This window comes from Agelaius tricolor, unplaced genomic scaffold (genome assembly GCF_023055355.1).
Source record: "Agelaius tricolor isolate 1412-34295 unplaced genomic scaffold, bAgeTri1.0.p SCAF_25, whole genome shotgun sequence".
Taxonomy (NCBI): domain Eukaryota; kingdom Metazoa; phylum Chordata; class Aves; order Passeriformes; family Icteridae; genus Agelaius; species Agelaius tricolor.
The window spans coordinates 4,739,905-4,763,032 of record NW_027269285.1 but is presented as its reverse complement, the minus strand read 5'-3'; the positions used below and the strand labels follow the sequence as shown (position 1 = coordinate 4,763,032).

General features: G+C 62.1%; 2 protein-coding genes across 8 annotated transcripts in view; one reads left to right on the top strand and one right to left on the bottom strand.

Moving 5' to 3' along the window:
* The window catches only part of RTN4RL1 (reticulon 4 receptor like 1), a 28,795-nt gene extending 24,507 nt beyond the window's left edge, over positions 1-4,288 (bottom strand). The window contains exon 1 of the mRNA XM_071447759.1: positions 3,863-4,288. Coding sequence (XP_071303860.1) covers positions 3,863-3,875 — 13 coding nt within the window. The 5' untranslated portion in view covers positions 3,876-4,288. The remainder of the gene's footprint in view (positions 1-3,862) is intronic.
* A 1,105-nt stretch (positions 4,289-5,393) lies between these two features.
* DPH1 (diphthamide biosynthesis 1) lies at positions 5,394-23,126 on the top strand. Of its 7 annotated transcripts, XM_071447750.1 has the most exons (12): positions 5,408-5,720; positions 6,434-6,580; positions 8,714-8,777; positions 16,077-16,198; positions 17,854-18,008; positions 18,629-18,750; positions 19,940-20,008; positions 20,698-20,854; positions 21,715-21,815; positions 22,046-22,124; positions 22,430-22,561; positions 22,901-23,126. In XM_071447750.1, exons 1-12 carry the CDS (start codon positions 5,423-5,425, stop codon positions 22,973-22,975), a joined length of 1,521 nt encoding a protein of 506 aa, XP_071303851.1. In that variant the 5' UTR covers positions 5,408-5,422; the 3' UTR covers positions 22,976-23,126. The 7 variants fall into 7 exon arrangements, 5 of the variants coding, with proteins under 5 accessions (XP_071303850.1, XP_071303849.1, XP_071303853.1 ...); XM_071447748.1 differs by having other exon boundaries at positions 5,401-5,720; positions 22,046-22,561; positions 22,901-23,038; XM_071447751.1 differs by lacking the exon at positions 22,430-22,561.
* Positions 23,127-23,128: the final 2 nt, after the last annotated feature.

The following is a 23,128-nucleotide window of genomic DNA, read 5'->3' as shown; positions in this document are numbered from 1 at the left end:
GCAGGCGATGCCCAGGAACGGGCTCATCTCCTCTGTCAGCAGCGAGCCCTCACCATTTGTCATCAGTAAAAATAATACTCCTAAAAGTGTCCCCCCTCTGATTGCCGGGCTGTGGGTTTCCATGGTGATGCTGCTCCGCAGGGATGGCACAGGGGGATCGGCGGGATTGGTGCTTCCTCCTTTTGGGAGATGGGACGTGGTGTTGACATCCGGAGCGAGGACAGCACCAGCCCTGCTGCTGGCACAGGATCCTGAGGCTGAGCCAGCTCTTTCCACCTTGGGCTTGAGCAGCCTCACCCAAAATAGCAGGGGAAGAGCAGCCTTGCAGGAGAGGACAGGGATGCTCCTGTATCCCCCTGGTGCTCCTGAGGCCATGCCCTGCACCCTGTGCCAGCACAGGGATCCCCAGCTCCTCCTCACTGACTCCCACCAGGATCCCCCTTGCTCCTGGCCTTATGGCTCTCCCTGCAGCCTCCCACTTGTTGCAGCTGCTCCTAAATCAGATTTCAGCCTCCTTTGGTGGGTTCTGAATGAGGGCAACACCTCACCCATCCCAACCTTCTGGGAACCAAAAAACAGGCACCACTGCTGGGGTGTGGGTGCCTGTGCTGCTGCTGCTCCACCAAAGTGCTCTGCAAACATAATCTGCTCTTAATAACCCAAGTCTCTATTGATCGTGGCTGAACCCTGGAATTGCACTTGGCAAACAAAGCCCGAGTTTTTGGGCTGTTTGGGGGAGACTGGAGCAGCTCTCTGGGGTGGGGATGAGTGGCAGTGTCACGCAGGGATGCCCCAATGTGGGGCATAGTGGGACAGGGGTGTGGGGCTGAAGTGGCCGTGTCCTGGGTCACCCCTCTGCAAGGGGGGCTTTGCCTCTACCTTCCCACAGGGCACTGCCAGGAGCAGGGGACACCCCAGTGGGAGGCAGCCCTGGTCACACCTGGCCACCACCGCCACGTCCCTCCAGGCTCCCACACTTCCCTGACGGGTTTTTGCCTTCAAACAAGATTTTGGCTCTTGCTGTCAAAACCCATCAGCAGTTTCCAGCAGCCCAAGCTCCTGCCTGGCCCCAAGGCAATGACATCCCACTCACGGTCTCATCCTGCACACCATGGAGCCCCCCCTGCCCCTGCTGCTGGCCTGTGCCACTGGCTCCAGCACTGCCAGGTGCTTCAGGGAAAGATGGGTGTGAAATCACGCTGGAAAATGCATCTTTTTACATCTCCCCAGCTGGTTCACTGATGTTTTTAGGGCAGCACTTCGAGGCCACCTGGAGTGTCACCCACAGCTTCCAGCACCCAGATGGGACTGCAGGACACTGGGTGTGGCATTTTAGGCAAAAGGTGGGAATAACATCCAGCCAAGCTTGGCCATGGCTCTGAGACCCTGCCAGGCTCCACCAGTGCAGGTCACTGAGCAGCCACAGCTCCTCCACATCCCGGCTCCAGGTCCAGGCAGGTCTCGTCTGCTGAGCCTTCCTCTCTCCCCCCAGCACCACCACAGGGACAGCCTGGGCCACATCCTGACCCCCCTCCCTTGCTTCACCGGGCACAGAGAGCTTGTGGCTTCCTATCAGCTCTTTATGAAATTAAACTTTTATAAGCAGAAAGGTTTCTGGGCTCTTGGCTCCCCGGCGCAAGAACCGCAGTCCAGCCTGCGCCTGCACCCTGCCCACTGACTGCTGCCCTGGCAGGGAGGGATGGAGGCTGGACACCCCACTGATGGCATGAGCGATGGAAGGGACAGGGATGTGGCTGCCCATGACCTTGGTGTCATCCTTGACCTGGAAATCTCCTCCTCCTGCATCGCCAGTGTTGCACTCCTGCCTGCGGCTGCCCGCGGCCAAGGCTGTGACACCCTCACCCGGGATGGAGCTGCACCCCACGCTGTCACCCACTGTCACAGCACCAGTGACATCCCACCGCACAGAACCCACCCTGAATCCCACCAGCGACTCCACAGATGAAGCTCACGGGGTGCAAGAGGCCCAAAATGCCCTCAGCAATAGCAGCACTCGCCCGGCCATGCTGCCACCATCCTGCTGCACACCGTGTGGCACCGGGTGTGAAGCTGTCCCCTCGGAGCTGCCTCCCTTGGAGGTGTCAACCACAGCACAGCTCCTGCTGCCTCAAGCCCTGCCATGGCCCCAGCCTCAAGCCTGGTCCCTGGCAGTGGGACGTGGAAGGCGGTGGCAGTGCCACCATCAGCCCGCTCTGCCACCCAGCTTGCCACCATGCTTGACAAAATCAGCCACCTCAGAGCCCCACAGGGGGGTTTGGCCCCAGCCCAGCGCCCCAGCAGCAGCTGTCCCCTTGTCCCCTTGCTTCACATGTTGGATGTCCCCTCCACACCCTGCTTGGGGCAAATGCTGGGGACGGGGATGCCCTGCCCAGGGACACCTGGCCATGGTGAGGCAGGGAGGGGAGAACCTGTGGCAGGATGGAGGCCTCCTCTAACTGCCTGTTGAATTATTCAGGAACGGTATTAACTTATAAATGAGTGTGTTTGACTGATTTTGTGGTTGATGTACAGATAAATTCTAATGAAAGACAGCTACAAGATTTTAAATTATTAATTAGACTGCCACTTAACAAAGCCTATTTGGCACTCTATTTCCTTGCTTAACAAGACAAAAACTTTAAGAATAGGTTTTGCTTTAGCCCACAGGCTCTTCAATTTGCATTTTGTTTTTCTAGCTCCACAAATGAAAGCTGTAGATCTTGACCTTAACAGGCTACCCCTGGTGGGATCCGGCCGTGTCGGCAGCCTCGCCGCCTGCCTCCACCTCAGGCTCCCCGTTTCCCAGCCTGGATGATGCTTTCCCTGCACCAGGGCTGGGAATCGAGGCTGGAAAGCAGGACAGCTCCAAAGGCTTGGGGTTTGTTCTCAAGTCATCAGCCGGGCTGGGTTAATACACCAAACAAAGCTGAGGCGGGAGCCAGAGAAAAGGAGCATCCGAGTGCGAGGCCACACAGCCGCAAGGTGACATTTCCCCCAGCGGGAAAAAGCCTCTCTGGGGTGGCAGCGGGGGCTCTGCCCTGCCCGGGGGTCTGCACCCCAATGCCAGGGGCTGCAGGCACAGCCTCGGCACCTTCTCCTCTGCCCGAGCCTCGTCGGAGAGAGGGGCATGTGCTGCCGGTGGCGAGGGCTGGGCCTGGGGCTGTGCGGCCGCCCCCTCCCCGGGGCACGGGACAGCACCGGGGCTCCAGCCGGGGTCCCCCCGCACGGCACCGCTGTCCCCAGCATCTCCCGGGGCCGGCCCCGGTGCAGCGGGCCCGGGGGTCCTGCCCCCCCCGCCCCACCGTCCCGGACCCCCCGGGAGGGCCGGCAGCTCCCCTGGCCGTGATGTCACAAAGCTCCCCGATGATGTCCCAGGCGGTTGCCATGGAAATCGCGTGATGTCACAGCGGAGCGATTCTCCTCGGGGGGGGGCCGAACGGGACGGCTCGCCCCAACTTCCCCGCCGAAGCCCCCGCGCTCCCCGGTGAGCCCCGTTTGCCGTTCCCTCGCCCTGAGGAACGAGCACCGATCCCCCCCCCGCGCTCGCCGCATGCCCGCTGCCTCCGGGACCCGCCGTAGCCCGGTGCCCGCGGGACCCGCCGCGTCCCCGGTCCTGCGGGACCCGGCGCCTGCCCTGCCTCCCTTCGCTCCTCCCGGTCTCCCGGCCTCCCCGCCGCGCTGCGCTCCCGCCGGTGCCGCTCCCCGGGGGGTGCCCGAGCCTCGGTGGCGGCGCCGGTAACGCGGTGGCGGCGGGGGGCGCCCGGCGGCGCGGCCCCAACTTCGGCGGGGAGACAAACTTCGGGGCCGGCCTCGCTGCCCCCGGTGCCCGCGGCACCCGGTGCCCTCCCGGTGCGCTGCTCACCTTGGCGGAGCATCTTGGAGCCGGGGCGGGCGCGGTCTCCCGGCGGCGGCGGCGGCAGCGGCGCTCAGAGCCTCGGGCGCGGCGGCGGCGAGCGGTAGCGGCGGCGGCGGCTGCTGCTGCTGCTGTTGTACCGGGAACGAGGAGCCGGAGCCCGGGCGAGCGGCCCCCGCGGGGGCATGGCGGGCCGAGCCGCAGCGGCACCGGGGAGCGCCGGCCCCGGAGCACCGGGGAGCGCCGGCCGCGCCTCTGCCCGCCGCGCGTCCCGCCGCCGGCTTTTAGGGGGGAGCCGCCCCCTCGGGGCTGGGGCCGCCGCCGCCCCCCACCCCCTCGGGCAGAGCCTATAAAGGGGTGCCCGGTGCCGGTGCCGCGCTGCCTGCAGCGGCGGGCAGGGCTGGGCAGGGCGGGGCGGGGCAGCGACGGGGCGGGCAGGGCTGGGCTGGGCCGGGCTGGGCTGGGCGAGCCCCCCCCGGGCCCCCCCTTCCGCCGCCGCCGCCGCCGCCTCTCCCGCCTCCCGTGGACAGTTCGTGAAAGTGCCGCTGCTCCCGTTCCCCGCGCCGCCGCCCTCCCTCCGCCCCGCCGGGGGGTACGGCCCAGCGCCGCCCCCCACGAAGCTCTGCGGTGCCCCCGGGACCGACTGTCACCCCCGGCACATTGTTGTCCCCTCTGCCGTCGCCGTCCGCACGGTGCCCCGTTATCGCACCGAGGCTCCGCCGCGCCGCCCCGCGCCTGCCGTGATCACGGCTGTCCCCGCTGTCCCGCCTGCCCAGCACCGTCCCTGCCGCTCCCCGGGGACTGTCCGTCCCCTCGGCCCCGTATCGTCCCCTCTGCCCGCTGTGTCGCCGTGTCCTGCCGAGATGTCCCCGTCCGGTCCGGGTCTCCGCTGTCCGCGCTGTCCCCGCCGCCCCGGCACGGTCCCAGCCGCTCCCCACCGCGCCCTCCGCCCCTTCTCGTCCCCTCCCCGCCGTCCCACCGGGGTCACCGGGGGCTCTGCTGTCCCCTCTGCCTCCCGGTCGCTGCTGTCCCCTTTGTGTCCCGATCCCTGCTGTCCCCGCACTCTCCGCCGCGGTCCCGACACCGCGGTGCCCCCGAGCTGTCCCCGGACAGTCCCTCCCACCTCCTCCCCCGTTATCCCCCCGGGAGCGCAGCTGTCCCCACCGCCCCGCCGGGATCGCCGCCTTCCTCGGGGGGGTTCCCGCTGCCTCCTCGGTCTTCTGTCGTCCCCTGGAGGTCCCTGCTGACCCCGGACTGTCCCCGCTGCCTCTCGAGGGTCCCTCTTGCCTCTTTCCCTCTGTCCCACCGCGGCTCCCGTTATCCCCACTGCCCCAAGAGGGTCCCGTTATTCCACCGGGAGCACCGCTGTCCTCACTGCACCGTCGGGATCCCCGTTATCTCCAGGGTGTCCCCGTTACCCTCGGGTCCCTCTTGCCCCAGTGCTTCGCAGGGGTGTGGGGGGGGGACACACACGGACCCGTCACCGTGACACAACGCCCCCGGTGCCCCCGCCCCGTCCCCGTGTTAACGTTAGGACAGTTAACCCTGAAACTCTCAGCACCGCGAGGGATGCGGCGGCACCACGTCCCCGACGTGAAGGGCGAACAGCCCCGCCATCGCAGCGCTTGTCACATCCCACTGCACTTCCAGCGTCCCGCCGCGACCGTGGCGAGAGCGCTCGGTCCCCGCCTGTCCGCACCGCCCGTCCCGTCGGGGCCCGCCCGGTGCGCTCCCGAGCTCGATCTCTCGGCCGGCGACTGCTCCGGCCTTGCGCGGGGATCGCTTAGTGCTGCCTTCCGCCCCCACGTGCGCACAGCCATGGCGGCCCCCGTGCGGGCCGGGAGCGCGGCCCCGGTGCCCGCTAAAGGTGCGCTGAGACCGGCTCAGCGCCGGGTCCTGGTGTCGCTACCGGCCGCTGTTTTGCTTGCCTCGACGGGGGATGCCCGGCCGGTGGCGGGAGGTGGCTCCTCCACCGTCCCGGCCACCCCCGCCGCCGGCCCGGCCCAGCTGGCCCTTTGTCGGTTGTGCCGTGGGCCGTGCGAGGAGGGTTTGGTGGCTCGTGAGCGCTGGTGTTGGGCTGGAAATAGTGAATAATCCCCCTGCTGTCACTCCCCCGCTGCACTCTGGCATCGCCGAGATGTAGGGGGGCGGCTGCTGCTGTCGGGGGGCGGCTTCAGGATGAGGCTCCCGGGGATGGCTCACCCGGCGCTGGGCGGCTCCTTCCCGGTGGGGTAACGGGATCCCCTTGCTGGGGAAACGGGGGTGCATTATGGTGTCACCGGGGTGCTGGCCCTGAGGGGCTGTGCGTGCTGTCCCCTCGCTGTGGGGACAGCCGGCTGCATTCATAGGGTTTCACATCGTTACTGCGGTGCTTTCTGGGCTAAAGAAGCCGCCTTGTTCTCCAAAAAGCGAGAGCAATCTGCCGCCAGCGTGCAGGGCAGGACCGCAGCCCCTTTCCCCGCCTGTCCTTCGGGGTGTGAGCACAGTGACCCAAGGACTGCACGGCTGCTGTTTCCGTGGCGTGCGGGCTGCGCTGCCCTCTGACCGCTCCTTTCCGTCCCCTCCCCGTTTGTCCCGCAGCCCGAGCCCGGCGGGTGGCCCAGCAGATCCCCGAGGAGATCCTGGGGAACGCGGAGCTGCGGGAGGCGGCTCTGGCCCTGCCCCCCAACTACAACTTCGAGATCCCCAAGACCATCTGGCGCATCCGGCAGGCTCAGGCCAGGAAGGGTGAGCGCTGCCCCGGGGGATGAGCGGGTTTGGGGCTGGTTTGTGCTGCTGAGCTCCCATTGTGGGGCAGGTGAGGTGGGGCTGAGCTGCTGCTGTGCCCTCGGTGTGTTTAGGCTCTGTGTTGGCGAGCTCTGCTCCTCTCGAGGGGGGTTAATAGATCTGTATCTCTGGATTATAATCACATTGGACAGGACAGGTTGAGCTGCGTGGACCTGTCAGCCTGGAGATGTGTCTGGGATGCTGGCCAGGTCCCTGCTGTGCTCCTCTTGCCTCTCTCCTCTCTCCCTGCACTTTCCTGACACGCTGCTGGGGCTGGCAAGGGGGAGCCCCACAACACCGGGCACCGGGTGGGGCTGGCAGGGAGCTGGGCCGTGCTGCTCCCTGGTCTGAACCTTCCTCAGAGGAGCAGGGAATGATTGTGGAGGCTTCAGGAGTGGTGCCAGGGCTTTCCTGTGCATCCCACTGTGTGCTCAGCTAGGGGGAGCAGGGCTCAGAGCCTCCCCCTCCGTCCCCGGCTGTCACCAGCGTCCCCACCCTGCCTTCACCTGCAGACAGGGGCTGCTCGTGTGGCAGAGCCGGATTTGCAATGCTTTGTATCCACTTGGGAACGGCTCTGCCTGCTGCCACCGAGCTGCCAGGGCTGGCAGGCGTCTCGGGGATGTTCTGGAGGCTGAGCTGCTCGCGGCTGCCATGCCGAAAGGCCGGAGGGTGTGGGGCTGCCCTGCCCATCCCGGCTCTGGGGTGGGAGTCAGGGCTGGGCGTGTCCCAGCAGGACACGGCGGGGCCGCCCGGCCGTGCTGGCTCTGGTTTTCCTCGCTGTGTTTTGCTGCTTGGCACCTCCTAATTAAATGTAAATATGCGGCTGGGATTTAGGCTTCCGAGCTGGGAGCCGAGCCCATCAGCCAGCCAGCCGTGCTGGGATTTAAAAATCCGCGTGTGCAGAGAGCAGCCAGGGGCTCGTTGCTGGGGGAACGCAGCCTCCCACAGGGCTGCAGCCGGCCCTGCCTGTGCCCTGCCTGCTGCGGGGTTTGGGGGGGCTGGGGAGCACCCCCTTTGCCCATTGTGCTGTGGCAGTGGAGAGCGACCTCCTGCCAAGCTGCTCTTTGCAGATCTGGGGTGGAGGGCAGCCCCAAATGGGCCAAAACGGGCTCAAATGGGCTCAATGGGGGATGCTGGGATGTGGAACCTCATCCCTGCCAGGTCAGGCAGGGGCTGGCAGAGCACGTGCAGCTTTGCCAGGCCTTTACACAGCTCCACGCTGGCCAGCGGGTTGGGCCTGGAAGCACGGGGATTTTGTTGGAGAGAGTGTTTGGATAGATAGCATGGAAGCTGGGATATCTTAGTGGGATTGGGAGGTGAAAGAACAACAGGATTAATGGGGCCTCCTCCATTTACCTCCTCCATCATTGTCCCTGCTCCTCCCCACCTCCCCGTGGGGGGGCTCCTGGCTGGACCCCAGGCACTGGGCAGTTTGCTGGCCTTTGGAGGAAGAGGGATTGTTCTGATTGTTTTGTGAGGAGGGAGCAAATGAGGGAACATAAATTTGTTGTTGAATAAATTCCTGCAAGGCACAATGCTGCGGCTGTTGCTGGCCACCCTCCTGAAATGGAGAGAGAAGCTGCGAGGGAGGTGTGGAGAAGGGCAGTGAGGATGATCAAAGGTTTGGAGCAGCTTCTGTATGAGGAGAGATTAAATAGGTTTAGATCCTTTAACTGGAAAAGAGGTGAACGAAAGGGGATATGATAGGGATGTAGAATTGTGAATGATGTGGAGAGGCTGAACAGGGGATGATTATTCGCTCTTTCTTGTACCAGGAGAACCAGGGGCACACGTTTACATTATTAGGAACAGGTTTAAAATAAACAGAAGAAAGTACCTTTTGCTGTGCAGCACATAATTAAAATCTGGAAGTCATTACAGTGGGAAGTGGGAGAGAGCAGCAGTGTCAGCGGGTTCAGAGAGGGATGAGGTGCGGATGCAGCCCAAGGCAGGGCAGGCTGCACCCCAGCTGCCAGAGCCACACGGATTTTTGGCCAACACCCGGCTGCTTTGGGGAGGGTGGTTTGTGGCTGCACCTTGAGCTGGTCCCCACTTTAGGATGTCTCCTAACCCCGTGGCTGTTTCTCTTCCCAGTGGCCCTGCAGATGCCGGAAGGGCTCCTCATGTTCGCCTGCACCATCGCTGACATCATTGAGCGGTAAGAGCACAGCTTTTCCCTGCTTCCCTGCAGGGCTCTGGGGCTGGCCAGGGGATGGGGGCTGCTGCTGGGGATGGGTTGGCCACTGGGCAGGAAGAGGCCGAGGGCTGTGGATGAGGAGGTGCTGTGGCTGGGGCCACAACCTGGCTGGGCCCAGCTGGGCAGCCCTGCGGCGGGTGACAAGGACCTGCTGCCATCCCTGGGGACAGGCACCGGCTCGGTGCCAGCCCAGCCCTCTCTGCTCAGCTTCTCCTCCCCTCTCCGCTGTGCCGGGAGCTGCTGACAGGCTCAGCATGCCGGGCCCCGCAGGGGTGCTGGAGCCGGGAGCAGCCGTGTTAACAACCGGCTGACGCCAGCCCGGTGCCACGGCAGCGCCGCCGGGGAGGGCCGGCCGCGGGGCCACCGCTGCGGCAGGGACCGAGCCTCCTCCCCCCGGCCTCGTCCTGCCTCTGCAGCCACGGAGATGTGCAGGGGCAGCCCTGCTGCGGCTGGGGCGGCTTGAGGCCACGGTGGTGGCACGGAGAGGGTCACTCCTGCTGGGTGACCCCTTCGCCACGGCTCCTCTCTTGATTTTTCCGAGCCGCTTGAGAGGCGAGGCTGAGGCACTGAAGAGGAGCTGGGCTGTGCAGTGACAGTGGATGCAGGCACCTTGCAGAAATTGGCCGTGATCTCTTTCCTGCTGAGCGCGGCTGCCTTCCTCCACACCCAGCACAGCCCCTCTCTGTTTTAGCACAATGAATTAGTGCTAATAGCACTTCGTGCCTCGTCTGCCATCGGGGTCGTGGCACTCATTAGCAGCTGCCTTGCCGAGGCTGCCGTGCTGGGTGGGAAGGCAGCCGTGCCCGCGGGCTTTGTCCCCACTCTGCCATCGCCTCCCCACACTCGCTGGGAAGGTGGGCGCGGGCAGGGGACGGGTGGGGGGGGCAGGGGATGGGTGCGAGTGTGGGCAGCTCGGCGTGGGTTTGTCCCTTTAAGTGGAGCTGCCTCCTCTCCGGCTTTGGCACCCAGCCGCTTTCATGTCTCCGACTTCAAAGGCAGCGGATTAAGGGGCTCTTTTATCTGAATGAAACCTTAAGCCTCACTTCCCGGTGGATGGTGGATTCCAGGGTGCTGAATGCCAGGGTGCCGCTGGATTCTGGGGTGCTGGCATCCTTGCTGGGCTGGTGAGGGGGTGCTGCGTGGGTGGAGGTGCCCAGCCAAGGGAGGGGATGTGGGGGCACCGATGGGATGGCGTTTGGATGTGGGTGGTTTAAGGCTGAGCAGGAGGCCTGTATCCTTCCCTCACTGCCATCATGCAGCACCCAGGGACACTCCACTGCCACTCCCTTACTGGGAGCACTGGGTGCCATCCATGACCTGGCTGGGGATGTGGACTGCCAGCCAGAGGATAGTGGCTGTGGGCAGGAGTGAGCCTGGACCTGTGTCCAGTCTCTTGGGGACACACTGGGGACCCAGCCACACTGCTGGAGGTGAGGTGTGAATCGGCAGGTGGCCTCGTTAGTTCCTGCCTCTTCCTGCTATTAATATTCATGGCCAGCATTAATGTGAAATGGAAGCTCGGCCACCCGCTCCTGCTGGCCCTCCTCACCCAGTGCTGGGGCCGGATGAGCCTCCAACGTGACAGGAATTGCTGCAGCTGTGTGTGCTCTGGCTGCTGTCACCAGGCTGGGGACAGGGGCTAGGGGTACCATCAGCCCTGGGCTGATGTCCCCTTCCTCCTGCTGACAGAGAGGATGTGACAGGAATACCTGTGTGCCCACTGGGGGCATTGCTCAGCCAGCAGCCCCTTTCCCCAGCCCATCCCCAGAGCCTCCTGCCCTGTCCTTGCTGGTGGGAGTTCAGGGAGTGAGTTCCCCCTGCCCTGCATTCTCTGCTGCTGGCTGCAGAGCCATGCCCGGGGCTGGTGCCCCTGGGGTGACAGTGCCCACCCCTGTGTGTTTGGGTTGAACTGGAGCCGTGTCAGCTGCCACTCAGACGGAATATTTATCCCTTCTGCTGGAGCTGCCTTCTAATAGAATATTTGTGCCGTGGCCTGGTGGTGCTGGGAGAGCTGAGAGTGGGGATGTGGCTCACTCCCCCGCACCACAGGAGGGGGACACGCTGCTCGCTGTGCGTCTGTCTGTCCCCGTGCGGTGGGATGGCAGTGTCACCACGTCCCTCAGCGCCGTGTGGGAGTGAGCAGGCCCCCGGGGAGCTCCGAGGAGTGAGGAGGGGAGGGGGGCGGCCAGGTCTGAGCTTCCCAGCATTGCACTGGCGCTGGCCGAGCCCCGAGGGGCTGCGGGGATGGAGATGTAGCCGAAGCAGCCGCAGCCGGAAAGGCCGGTGGGGTTCTCAGCCTGGAGCCTTTGAAATCGAGAGCACACTCGGAGCATTGACCGGTGTGAGGCCAGTTAATTACCCTTAATAGGTTTGTCATTGTCAAAGCCGTACCGGGGCGGGCCGGGCTGCCGGGGGGGCGGTGGGCATCAGGGCCGGGGTCTGCGCGCTGCCGGCGCCACATCACGACACTGGCGCGGCACCTTCCAAATTGGCTCCATTTGTCACGGCTGATGCAATTCGGCAGGGAGGAACTCGTGCTGGGGGGCGGCAGCGTGGGGGGAGCTCGGACCACAGCTCGGGGAGGGGCAGCCCCCCCAAGCCCACCCGCTGTCATGCCGGGGAGGTGGCAGTCGTGTCCCCCCCTGTGCCACCAGCTTGCAGCTGGGGGCTGTGCGGCCAGGAGCGGGCCCCTGCTCCCCTCCCTGCCAGGGCTGGAGCAGACGGATCAGCTGGGCTCTCAGCTGGGCTTTTGATTCCGTGTTAATAAAGTCGGCTGTCAGGCTTCGCAGCTGCTAATCCCTCTGTCTTCCTGTGCCACGCCGGGGTGAGAGGCTCCTGCTAATCAGCCGAGGCTTGGTGGTGGGGATGGGCAATAGCAGGGGGTACAGGGGTGTCCTGATGCCTGCAGAGGCTGCCCTGCCACAAGCCCCCAACTCCCAGTGGCTTTTAAACACCTTTTTAAACACCTCCCAACTCCCAGTGGCTTTTGAAGGTCCATGCAAGGCGGTGCTGGAGGTGCACAGACCATCCTAATCTCATCCTGGTGACTCAGGAGCAGACAGGGACTTTTTGGAGTGACAGCAGGTTCAGACAGTGCTCCCCTCCTGGTTGAGCAATAAAAGAGTTAAACATCTGGATGCACAGCCCTACAGCTGTGGCAGAGCTTGAAATGCCCCACTATGGCCAGGACAAAAGAGGCCCTGATGGATGGTGTGCCCCACAGTACCCAGTGCCATGGATGGTGTGCCCAGCACGTTGCCAGTGCCAGCAGGTGCCAGGTCCCTTGGCCAGGCAGGTCTGCCATGTGGCACTGAGCAGTGTGGGACTGAATGCTGTGATGAAGCTGGCAGCATCACCAGGAGGTCCCAAAAGGCCACCCTGGGATGCTAACAGAGATCAGGATCTGGCCTCAGCTGCACAGTGCCGTGGCTCTGCTGGCCAGCACTGCCTTCCCCTCTCCCCTCGTCCTTTTCAGCACAACCTGCAGGCTCTGACGGCGGGTGCACACTGTGCAGGGGAATTTAATCACTGTCATTAACCACACAACAGCATCATTAGGAGGAATGAAGTTCTCACTTCATTGGAGATGTTCAAAACCTTCTGCCCGGGTGGTGGCTGCACCAGGGGAATTGGGCTGGGGGGAATGTGTGGGGTCTATAGGACTGGCACCTCCCAGGGCTGGGATGTTCCAGCACTGCTGTGGTGCCCACCACCAGTGCCCCATGCCACCTCCTTGTATCCCACAGAGCTCTGTGTTGTGAAGAGGGGACAGGCATAATCCAGACACAGAATGGTCATGGTGCCTGTACAACCAATGTGCACTGACCCTTGATTTGCCTTATTTTGGGTTTTTTTTTGTTGCTACATGACCAGCAAAGCTGGGGTGCCCTGGGACTTGCCCCTTGAGAGGTGGTGTTTGTCCTGCCACCTATAGTGGGAAGGCCCCTCAGGGGAGGAGACCCAGCTGGAGATGGTTCCTCCTGGGGGGCTGTGGGGACACCCACCTCTCCCCATCATGCCCCACTTGCAGAAGCTCTGTGGGGCTCCATCATTGCCCAGATGCAGCCGGGCTCTTCCAGCACCAATTGCAATAAAACCTCAAACTCGTTATTTTAATTATGTGCAGCCTTCCTGTGCTAATGAAGTTTGGAGTCTGGTAATGGGGCTTGGTGATGGGCTTCTCTGCTAATTAAGTGCACTGTTCTCAGCCAGGGCTGAGCTCAGCCCCCACAGCCCAGGACAGCAGCACCCACGGGTGTCCTGGGACATGCTGGGCGTGGGCACAGGGCAGGCAGTTGTGGGGTGATTATGGCGTGGTTGTGGGGTATTTGAAGGGCTACATGCAGGTGAGGCAAGGGGCACCACGTCCCTGTTCCCAGCACATCATGCAGGCACCCTGGCATCCCAGTGCTGCCTCCATCCTCCCACAGCACAGGGGTGCCAGGACTGGCTGCTCTCAGCCCAGCCCCCTCAATCCTCTCCCCACCAAGGGCTGGTGGACACACAGGGGCTGAGGACTCGTCCCTGCTGGGGAGAGCAGCTCTGCCTCATGGCTTGAGGACCAGCACTGTATCATTCACACGCTGCCAAGGGACCTTGCGCTCCTGCCAGCAGCAAATGCTCTCATTCATTTTTCGAGGGGCTGGGATAAATCAGGGCTGCTCCAGCCAAGTGCCTGTGCTCAGGTGACAGGGGCTGGCTACCCCATGCTTGGAGACATGCAGGCCCCATGTGTGCAAGTCTCTGACCCAGCGTTTTCAGCCCAAAAACTTGTCCCTGGATTGCTGCTGCCTCCATCCTGCGCTGGGGAGCGGGGCTGGGAGGGTCTGGGGGTCCCAGCTGGGATCAGGCCGGGACCTGGCCTGCCCTGGGGCACATCCTGCCAGTGCTGAGCATGGTTCTTTATAAATGGGATTTTGGGAGCCATCTGTTTAAAGGAGCAGATAATGAATTAGGGGGAGATGAGAAAAATGCTAAGGCCAGGCGGTTTTTCAGAATGAGCCGGGGTTTGCGGGACGTAAAAGATGAATAACCTCCCCACGTGTTCAATATTCATGAGCTCCCAGCTGTAATGAGCATCTTAGCACTGGGTGGGGACATCCCTGTCACCACTGCCAGCACGCTGCTGGGACCCATCCGTGGCTGTGACAACTTCCAGGGACACAAAACACTGACAAAGATGCTGCCTTGGCTGCCCCTTGCCCACGGCCTGGTCCGGGCTGGTTGGGAAGCAGCTCCCCAGCCCGCCTTGGAGGCAGGTGGCTGCTAATTGACATTTCCTTCCTCTGTAGTTTGATGAAAGACTCTGGCGACACTGAACTGATTAAAACATCAAGGGGAGGCCCTGGTGCCTGCCTTTGATTTGTCTCTGGAGATGAATACGGCTCCGCTCGATTGTCCAGCCCAGCCAGAGCGGGTGATCCCAGTGTGTGCCATCCTGAAGCCCCTCCTGCAGCACCACCAGGCTCCTGGCCTTGCCAGGGTCCCCTCCTCACCAGGCACCATCCCGTGGCCTCTTTGCTCACCTGTGACTCCACTCCCTGCAGCCAGAGGAGGAATCTTGCCCATGGCCAGCACAGGGCTCAGCCTCATCTCTCCCTGCCCAGCTGCAGCCCCACACATCAGGCAGGGCCATGGGCACCTCTGCCCTCCTCCTTCCACTGTTGCTATTTCACTTTCTTGCTCTTCACCCCCAGGGACTTTCTCTGGGGTTTGGGCCAATTTGCATACATTTTAATCTATAAAAAATTAAGCGGCGCTGGCTGCCGCTCTGAGTCAGACCTCCCCATCCTGAATCTTAAGGAGCTGAATAATTTTCCACTTTTGCTGAGATGTGTGGAGTCTGATTCATGTTCATCTCATCACCTCTCATTAGAGGAGGGGGCTGGGGGCTCAGAAGGGTGGGAAGAGCCTTCTCGAACCTTCACTGGCAGCCCCCAGCCCCACGGTGTGACCACGTGGGCAGTGAAGGAGCCATCCTCCCATCCAGGCCACGCTGGCCCTGAGGAATCGCGGGATTTGGGCGCTGGCAGGATCCTGCCCATCTTCTGACGTTCCCCAACCCTTGTGGAGTGGGAGCTGCCCAGGCCAGACTGAGGTGAGGCTGGCTGTGCCCCCTCCTCAGGGATGCTCCAGCATTGCTGCTCCCCTGTCCCCCTCCCAGGGCGCTGACGGATGGGCCGGAGCTGTTAATATTCAGCACGCTCCGCCATTTCTCCACCTTCTGCCATCTGCCCAGCTCTGCCCACCATTTCTATTCTTGCCGCCGACGTAACGCTCCCTGCCTGGCGCTCGGGGGGAGCGCGGGACCCTGGCCCCCAGCCAGACATGGGTGCTGCAGGGGGTGACGCTGTGCCAGGGCCCCCTCCTCCCCTGGTCCCCGGTGCCAGCAGCAGGGGGGACCCCGCTGGCACGGAGCTACAGCAGGCCTCAATTAAATAAGGAATTAGCATCTGGTTTAAGCAGCCCCTCCAGGCACGGGGCTTTGTCATCGCGATACCTGCTCTCATGCTGCTGCGGCAGCTCCCTGGGAAGGTAGCCAAGCTAATAATCCCCCAAAATGGTGCAATAAATACCCACAAAGGTGCTGCTTCTGAATGATGCCAGAGCCCTGGCTTTGCTGCTCAGTGCTGGTGTGTGCCCCTTCACCCACAGGCTGGCAGGTGCCAGGTGGGTTTGGACTGGAGCACTGGGGGTAGGGGACAGCACCAGTGGTGGTTTGGTGCTTTCCCTCACCAAGTGCCACTTAAGCACCAGCTCTTCTGGAGGTCACACAGCTTGGCCAAACTGGCATCCAGGGCTGACACAGCCTGGTGCAGATTGGATTCACCAGATCACACAGTGCCCACAGCCATGAGGTGATGGTGGCTTGGCTGGCAGCACAAGGGATGCCAGGACAGCTGTTCTGCCCCTCCTGGTGGCTCCAGTCCCTAGAGCTGGCTGGTGGAAGCGGTGGCACCACGCTGTGCCGGGTCTCCCTCTGCTGCTCTCCCCGCTAGAGCATTAGGAATCTGGCAGCGTATTGTTTGATGAGTGGATAATCCGCTGAATTGCAAACAGCTTTACCCAATTGAAGAGGCGGATTACCGCTCTCCAGCTTAATCATGTTGACATCTCGGAGAGTAGCCAGTGCTTGTCCTCTCCAGCGCGTGGCTCGGTGGCAGTGCGGGGTCTCCCCATGGTGACATGCCACGGGGCTGGGGGGCAGGACCCGGGCTGTGGTGACACAGCTGTGACCCTCGGTGCTGTGCCTTCCCACAGGTTCACGGACGCAGAGGCAGTGGTGATGGGTGACGTGACCTACGGCGCCTGCTGCGTGGATGACTACACGGCCCGGGCCCTGGGCGCTGACTTCCTGGTGCACTATGGACACAGTTGCCTAAGTAGGTGACACCAGGTCCCAGGGTTCTGCTGGGGTGGCCGTGTGTGGCACTGTGGAGGCTGTGCTGCTGCCACCGTGCCACGCCAAGCAACTCCACACCCCTCTGGATACCAGCTTGGAGACAGTGCCAAAGGCTAATCCCTTCCCAGGGGGCTTTCTATTCTCCAGCTTCAGCTGCTGGCTTTGGATGGGGCCAGGCTGGCTGGGTGGCTGCTCACAGGCAGGATTTGGGGTGCAGCAGGGCGTTCTCATCCTGCTTGGCTGCTGCAGCAGCACACAGATCCAGCCGTGTCCCCAAGAGCAGAGCTGCAAGGCCATGGCTTGGCAGGACCCCCTGGCCCAGGGGATGAGGCTGCTCCTGCTCCCCACCTGGCCTCTGAGGAGTGATGACAAAGGGAATGATGGCAGGGGAGAGCAAGGGCCTGGGGGTCCCGCTTGCCCCAGGGCCAGGAAAAGCAGCTTTGAGGGTACAGTGCAGGCTGGGCGGGGAAGGGAGGAGGAGGAGGAGGCTGTGTGCTCCCCAGGCGGACAGTACTCTGGATCCAGTTGCCATGGAAACTGCGCTGCTGTCCCAGATGCTGCTAACTTTGAAGTCCACCCAGGATGGAATCAGCCCAAAAATAACAATAAGACGCTCTGGGTTTTAAGGTGGATCTGCAGAATTGCCATTATGAGTAGGAGGTGTGTGCATCCCTGCTGCTGCCACGCTCCCAGCACCTGGCAGCCCTCCTGGACGTTTATGGGGCCCTATAAATGGGTTTGAAGAATTGCATCAGGCTCTGTGTGAAATACTGACTCCCCAGTTGAGAACTCTGTCCTGAAAGCCACGTCGGTGTGAGCGTTCCTGGTGATAAATATGTGTGCTAGGTGCTTTGTTACGGGAGGAGGGTTATGGGCACCACTGGAACAGGGAGTATAAAACTCCTGGTTTGTAGCCTGCTGCCCATGAATGAACAGCAGGAAGGGGAAGAAGGGGCTGTATCCATCAGGCTGCTCCAGGGAATGGGAGTCACATCAGCCGGAGCTGCTCCCTGCAGGGACAGGCAGGCACTGCCAGGCTGACTGTCACCAGACCAGCTGCCATCTGCTGCCTGTGGCCTCATTGCCCTTGCCTGCTCTGAGTTGGGTGGGTCACAGGGCACTCTGGGTTACCCACGGGCTGCTGGGCTCATTTTGAGCAGGCCAAGGTGGTCCTGTCACTAGGGTGGCCAATGGTGAGGCCCACGATGCTTCCTGCTCCCTCCCAGCCCCACGTGCCCCGCAGGAGGGAGTAATTTGCACTTAATTGTGATCAGGCAAAGAGCACCAAAATGGGAAGTGAACATGGAGCTGTGGATCGATGTGGACTCTGTGTACTTTAATTATTCACTTAATCGTGGTGACAAAGGCTTCTTAGCACCAGGGGTAATTAGATTTGTGTTCATTGATTCCCCAGGCTGCCATTATCTGGAGAGAAACGAGCGGGTGCTCTCTGTGGCTCCCATCTGCACCCCCTGCCCTGGGTGCCAGCACAGGCAGAGGGGTGGCACAGCCCAGCCTGCCTGTGCCAGGGCAGTTTGGGGCACAGGGAGCCTCACCAACAGGCAGCAACAGCCAGGGGCTTGCTGGAGCCCTGGGTGTACCCCACACTCAGACTCTGTCTCCTCCTGTCACCAGTTCCCATCGACTCCACCCAGGGGCTGAAGATGCTCTATGTGTTTGTGGACATAAAGATCGATGCATCCCATTTCCTTGAGACCATTCGCTTCAACTTTGCAGCAGGCACCTCTCTGGCCCTGGTCAGCACCATCCAGTTTGTCTCCACGGTGCAGGTGAGATGGAAATCCCTGGCTTTTGTCTTCCTCTGAGTTTTCCTGTGGCTCAGCCCTTCCCTGTCCCAGCCCCGCGGCGGGAGCGGCTGCCCTGGGGTGCTGGCGGAGCTGGTTCCCCTCTGACGAGTGGCTGCAATAATGTGGTGCTGCCATAACGTTGATCAAGTACTTTATAATAACTCTGATCAATGTTTCATGGCGGCACCCCTCCCCTGCTCCCCCGGGAGCTGCTCTGGAAATGTCAGGGCAGGCGGTGGAGCACTTGGCATTTTGATGCAGTGCCGGCAGCGGCCGGGGGAGCTCCGGCGGCTCTGTCTGTCTGCCCCTGAACGGCCGACTGGGCAGGAGGGGAGGAGATGAATGAGCCTCTTGAGCCGTGTCTATCAAAACACGGGGCTATCCAAGCGTTAAGCCTTTTCCCTTGTCTTTTAATTGATACTTTGGTCAAGCCTCGCTGAGCATCCCCGGCTGTGCGGGGCCGTTCCTGGTGCCACCCCAAGCAGGCTGGTTCCCCTCCACCAGGTCACGACAGCTGGGACTGCCAGGGTTGGGGTGTCCCCAAAGGTCCTCAGCCACCTTTTGTGCCATGCCTGTCCCTGCTGACCCCACCTCTCCCACAGGCAGCGTCACAGGAGCTCCGTTCCCAGTACAAGGTGTGTGTGCCCCAGTGCAAGCCACTGTCCCCGGGAGAGATCCTGGGCTGTACATCACCCCGGCTCGCTCAGGACACGGATGCCATTGTGTGAGTACCCGGGGTCCTGCAGCACCCTCCTGCCTGGCCCTGACTTACCATCCTTCCTGCACCCCTTGCCTGGTTTTGTGCAGTTTTAGGGCTATCCACAGGCTGGTATTGGGCCCCCTTCAGCTCCTCACGCTGCTTTAAGTGGCGTGTGCTTGTAGCACTGAGGAAATAATTGAGTCGTATATCAGAATAGATAATAGATGGAAGGGCGGGTGGATAATTGGAAAAGACAAATGGCCGGGGCCCAACATCACAGCAACATTAATTTTATTTAAGGACAGCAAATTAGAGGGAGCACTTCGCTTCCTATCACCTAATTATTTTAGGTAATGGAAATGCTTAATGTACTGTGAATACAGTGTGCTGCAGAATAAATAAATACAAGGACCCCACCCTTGGGGGGAGCCGGGGAGCCCAGGTGTGGGTTTGGGCACTGCTAAGATGCTTCTTGCCCACGCTGCTGGGAGCCAACAGCACCAGTGCCTTTCCAAGCATCTCCATGCAGGGAGCTGGGCTCCACATTGCTGGACACGGGGACAGTGAGAGCTGTGGATTCATCCTGAGCCACTCTCTGTCTCTGCAAGGACATCAGGAGCGGGCAGGGGCAGCCAGACTGGCACTGCATTGGTGAGAGTGGGTCCTTGCAGCTGGCACAGGAGCAGCAGTGCGGTACCAACCCACGCAGGTGCACTTGGCCCTACCTGCGTCCTCCCTGCATTATTAGTTTCTTCTTTGCACCGTCTCTAGGGCTAACTTTTGCAGACAAATTAGCTTTGATCTCCCAAAATGTCATTCTCCAATTAAGGGCAAAATCTAGTCAAGTTTTACGTCTGAATTCATTTTCCAGGCCCTCACTCCATTAGGGCAGCTGAATGAAAGGCTTTGAAATGTAATTGCTGACTGGAAATCCGATTAGAAATGGAAGCAGCAACGTCTAGAACCAGCCATTGAGATGGAGCAGCTCCCAGCCACCCCGTGCTGGTGTGAGCACCCCTCCTTGCTCCAAGCACGGCTGCCTCTCCAACCCTGCCATGCCAGGGAGCCCTGGCTGTGCCTGCTGCCCCTGGGTCCCACCACAGGAGCTTGAATTCCTGGCATCTCCACTGTGCTGCAGTTTGGGAAACCAGTGGGCACGTGGACGGGGTGCTGCTGTTCCCCAGTGCCACAGCTCTCCCTCCCCTCTCGGCAGGTATTTGGGCGATGGGCGCTTCCACCTGGAGTCCATCATGATTGCCAACCCAGGGATACCTGCATACAGGTACAGGCACCCACTCCAATCCCATGGTGGGGACCGCCCCATCTGTCCCCATGTGCCCCCCAGCAGCAGGCATGGGCAGGTGAGAGGCCGCGGGGTGGGTGAGGAGGTGCTTGGGGGAGATGAACACCAGCCATTTACTCCGGCTGAATATAAACATTTTGACAAGTACCTGTGAAAGCTTGTGGAGGTGCAGCCATTAAAGCCCGGCTGCTGCAGGCAGAGGCCATAAAGCGCGATGATGAGGCCGCTGAAAGCAGATGAAATATCAGGAGTGAAAGGCTGGGCCCATTTGGAGGAATCTGAATTTCCTAGTAGGTCGTTTGTTACAAACGGGAGGCGCACGTCAGGTTTATGGCGCTGGTGAAGCTGCCGAAACCCGAGTGGGATTTGATTAAAATTCTCCTCGTCAAACAAAGCAACAAATCAAAGAATTCTTCATAATTGATGAGCCAGGATGGGGGGGGAGCTGAGTGTGAAGCCGAGCACGGAGCTGAGGCTCTGCTGGGCGTTGGGGTGCTGTGGTGGGACACTTGTCCCTATCCCTGTCGTTGTCCCCTAACGAGCCGGCTGGGTCCTACATCAGCCAGGAGGACAGATGCTGTGGCAAGCAATTAGTGCTAATGAGGGACAGGCATCACTGGGAGGAGGGCAGGTGATGGAGCCCGTGTGAGCCTGGCTGTGCTTTGCAGGTATGATCCCTACAGCAAAGTGTTCTCGCAGGAGCACTACCGCCACGAGCGCATGCACCGCGCCCGGCAGGACGCCATCCTCACTGCCAGCACTGCCCGCTGCTGGGGCCTCATCCTGGGCACGCTGGGACGTCAGGGCTCCCCCAGCATCCTGCAGGTACCAGCCCACTCCCCAATGTCCCCACTGAGCACCAGGAGCTGCTGCTGGGCGTGGGGAAGGACTGGACCATCGCTGCCAGGGTGGATGTGGCACCGCTGGCAACCCATCAGTGGCCACTGGCCCCGGCCTGCGTGGGCAATTAGCAGCAGATGAGGGAGGCTGGACAAGGGCTCATTAAACCCGTTCCTGGGGAGAGCTGGCCAGTCTTGGAGAACCCCCCCTCGCCCAGACAGCTCGGCAATTAACCGGCTGGGTTTGTTTTAATTGGATGAACTTCCGATCAGGTTCAGCCTCCCTGCTCAGCTGCCGTGCTGGCGCTTTCTGCACCCCGGCTGGGAGAGGGGAGCGGGACAGCAGAGTTCTGCCCTCTGAGCATGGTGGCCCTGCTCACACCCAGAAGTGCTGGGGTAGCCACAGGTGAGATTTGAGGCAGGGCAGCAAGGTCCCAGCAGCTGCTCTTCCACAGCGGGCAGGGCACAGGCATGGCCAGGGCTGGCTGGGCAGGGAGTGATTAGTGCTGGCCCTGGAGGACAAGGACATTTCTGGCCCCTCTCCTCCTCCTGCAAGCCCTGGCTGCAGCCAGCCAGTGACAGGCGGGTGTCCCAGGGCAGGCAGCCGCTAACGAGAACAGATTGTTGTCATTGAGCAGTAATTACTTCATTAGGCTGAGGCACGTGCTGGGGAGAGCTGGGCGCAAGCTGGAGCCATGGCCACAGTCTGGCCTATGACTGCCAAGGGGACACGTGGGGCAGAGCTGGGACCCACAGAGGGTCTGATGGCCAGGAAAGGGCTGTGAGCAGGGCTTGGGGGGCTTGCTGGGGGACTCTAACCCTGCCAGGTGCCTTTTTCCCCTGCAGCACCTGGAGTCACGTCTCCGTGCCTTGGGCCGGCCCTACGTGAGGGTGCTGCTGTCTGAGATCTTCCCCAGCAAGTTAAAGCTCTTCCCAGAGGTGGATGTGTGAGTGCTGCTGACCCCCTCCAGCCCCAGGGTGCCCCATCCCTGTGCAATTCCCACTTGAAGCTGTCCCTGACACTTCTGTCCTTCTGTCACCGTGCAGGGAAGGGGCAGGGCTGTCCTTACCAGGGTGGTGCTGGCACAGTAAGGACCTTCTGGGGTTCTGCTGAGGGGCTTCACTGTGCCTTGTTCTTCCCAAAATGCTCATCCCCACTGTGACATTTCCCTTCCAGGTGGGTGCAGGTAGCCTGTCCCCGGCTCTCCATCGACTGGGGAGAAGCCTTCAGCAAGCCACTGCTGACACCCTATGAGGTGAGCACCGCTCTCTGTTTTGGGGGGATGGTTCTGGCTTGGGGTGATGCACCAGAGCAGGCGTGGGGACGTCCCTGCACCCAGATAATGTCCCCTCCTCTCTGCATCTGTGCTCTGTGCAGAGTCCAGGCACGCTGCTGGGATATCCAATTTTTTGTGAAACCGGTGGGATTCCCAGTGCCTCCAGCTTTGCCCCAGCAGTGCCCTCCTCAGCACACCGGGCTGAATGCTGGGACCTCTCCCAGCACCACCAGCTCCCCCTGTGCGGGCACCACTCAGGGACTCATCCCCGGTCCTCTCTGCAGGCTGCGGTGGCTCTCCAGGACATCGAGTGGCAGCAGCCTTATCCCATGGACTTCTATGCCAGCCAGTCCCTGGGGCCGTGGACGGTGAACCACGGTGGCACCCAGCCCCCGCCCCGCGGCCGGCCGGCACAGGTGGGCAGCGGGGGGACACCGGCTCCCCGCTCGGTCCCTCGGGCCGGTGAGAGCACCGGGACGGGCTGAGCGCCCGGTGCCGCTCGGTGCCCGGTGCCGCGTACCGAAAGCGCCACCCCGTGGTGTCGTTGCCACCGAGCAGTAACGGGGACAGTGCCAGCCCGGCCCGGGGGAGGGACACGCGGCTCCCCCCAGCCCTGTCGGGGTGAGCGCCTGCCGAGCCCCGCGGATCCCCGGGAATTGGGGGGTTTCCCCCGGGGGTGCTGCGGGCTGGGCACGGACGGGCTCATCGCAGCTCCGGCTGGGGCTGGGACATCCCTGACCTCCCTCTCCCTGCAGGAGAAGCCACCCGCGCCCTCTGCCCCTCCCGAGGGTGGGGAGCAGCCAAGCACCGGGGACCTCGCAGCCCCGTGAGTGTCCCCGCAGCTGCCGCGCTCCGGGACCTGGCGTGAGCATCGGCGGGGGCACCGCTGATGTGAGCACCACCGGGACCCCCTCTGCTGCAAGGGATGGGGTCGCACCCCGTAACTCGACAACACCACTGCCCGCAAGGACCGACCCCGGCTG

What these genes read in the sequence shown, in the direction of transcription:
- DPH1 (XM_071447748.1), top strand. Translation starts at nt 5,423, where the DNA reads ATGCGGCGGCACCACGTCCCCGACGTGAAGGGCGAACAGCCCCGCCAT. An exon ending in CTATGGACACAGTTGCCTAA is followed by an intron (nt 16,199 to 17,853) that starts GTAGGTGACACC and finishes TCCTGTCACCAG; the next exon opens with TTCCCATCGACTCCACCCAG. An exon ending in CCAGGGATACCTGCATACAG is followed by an intron (nt 20,009 to 20,697) that starts GTACAGGCACCC and finishes TGTGCTTTGCAG; the next exon opens with GTATGATCCCTACAGCAAAG.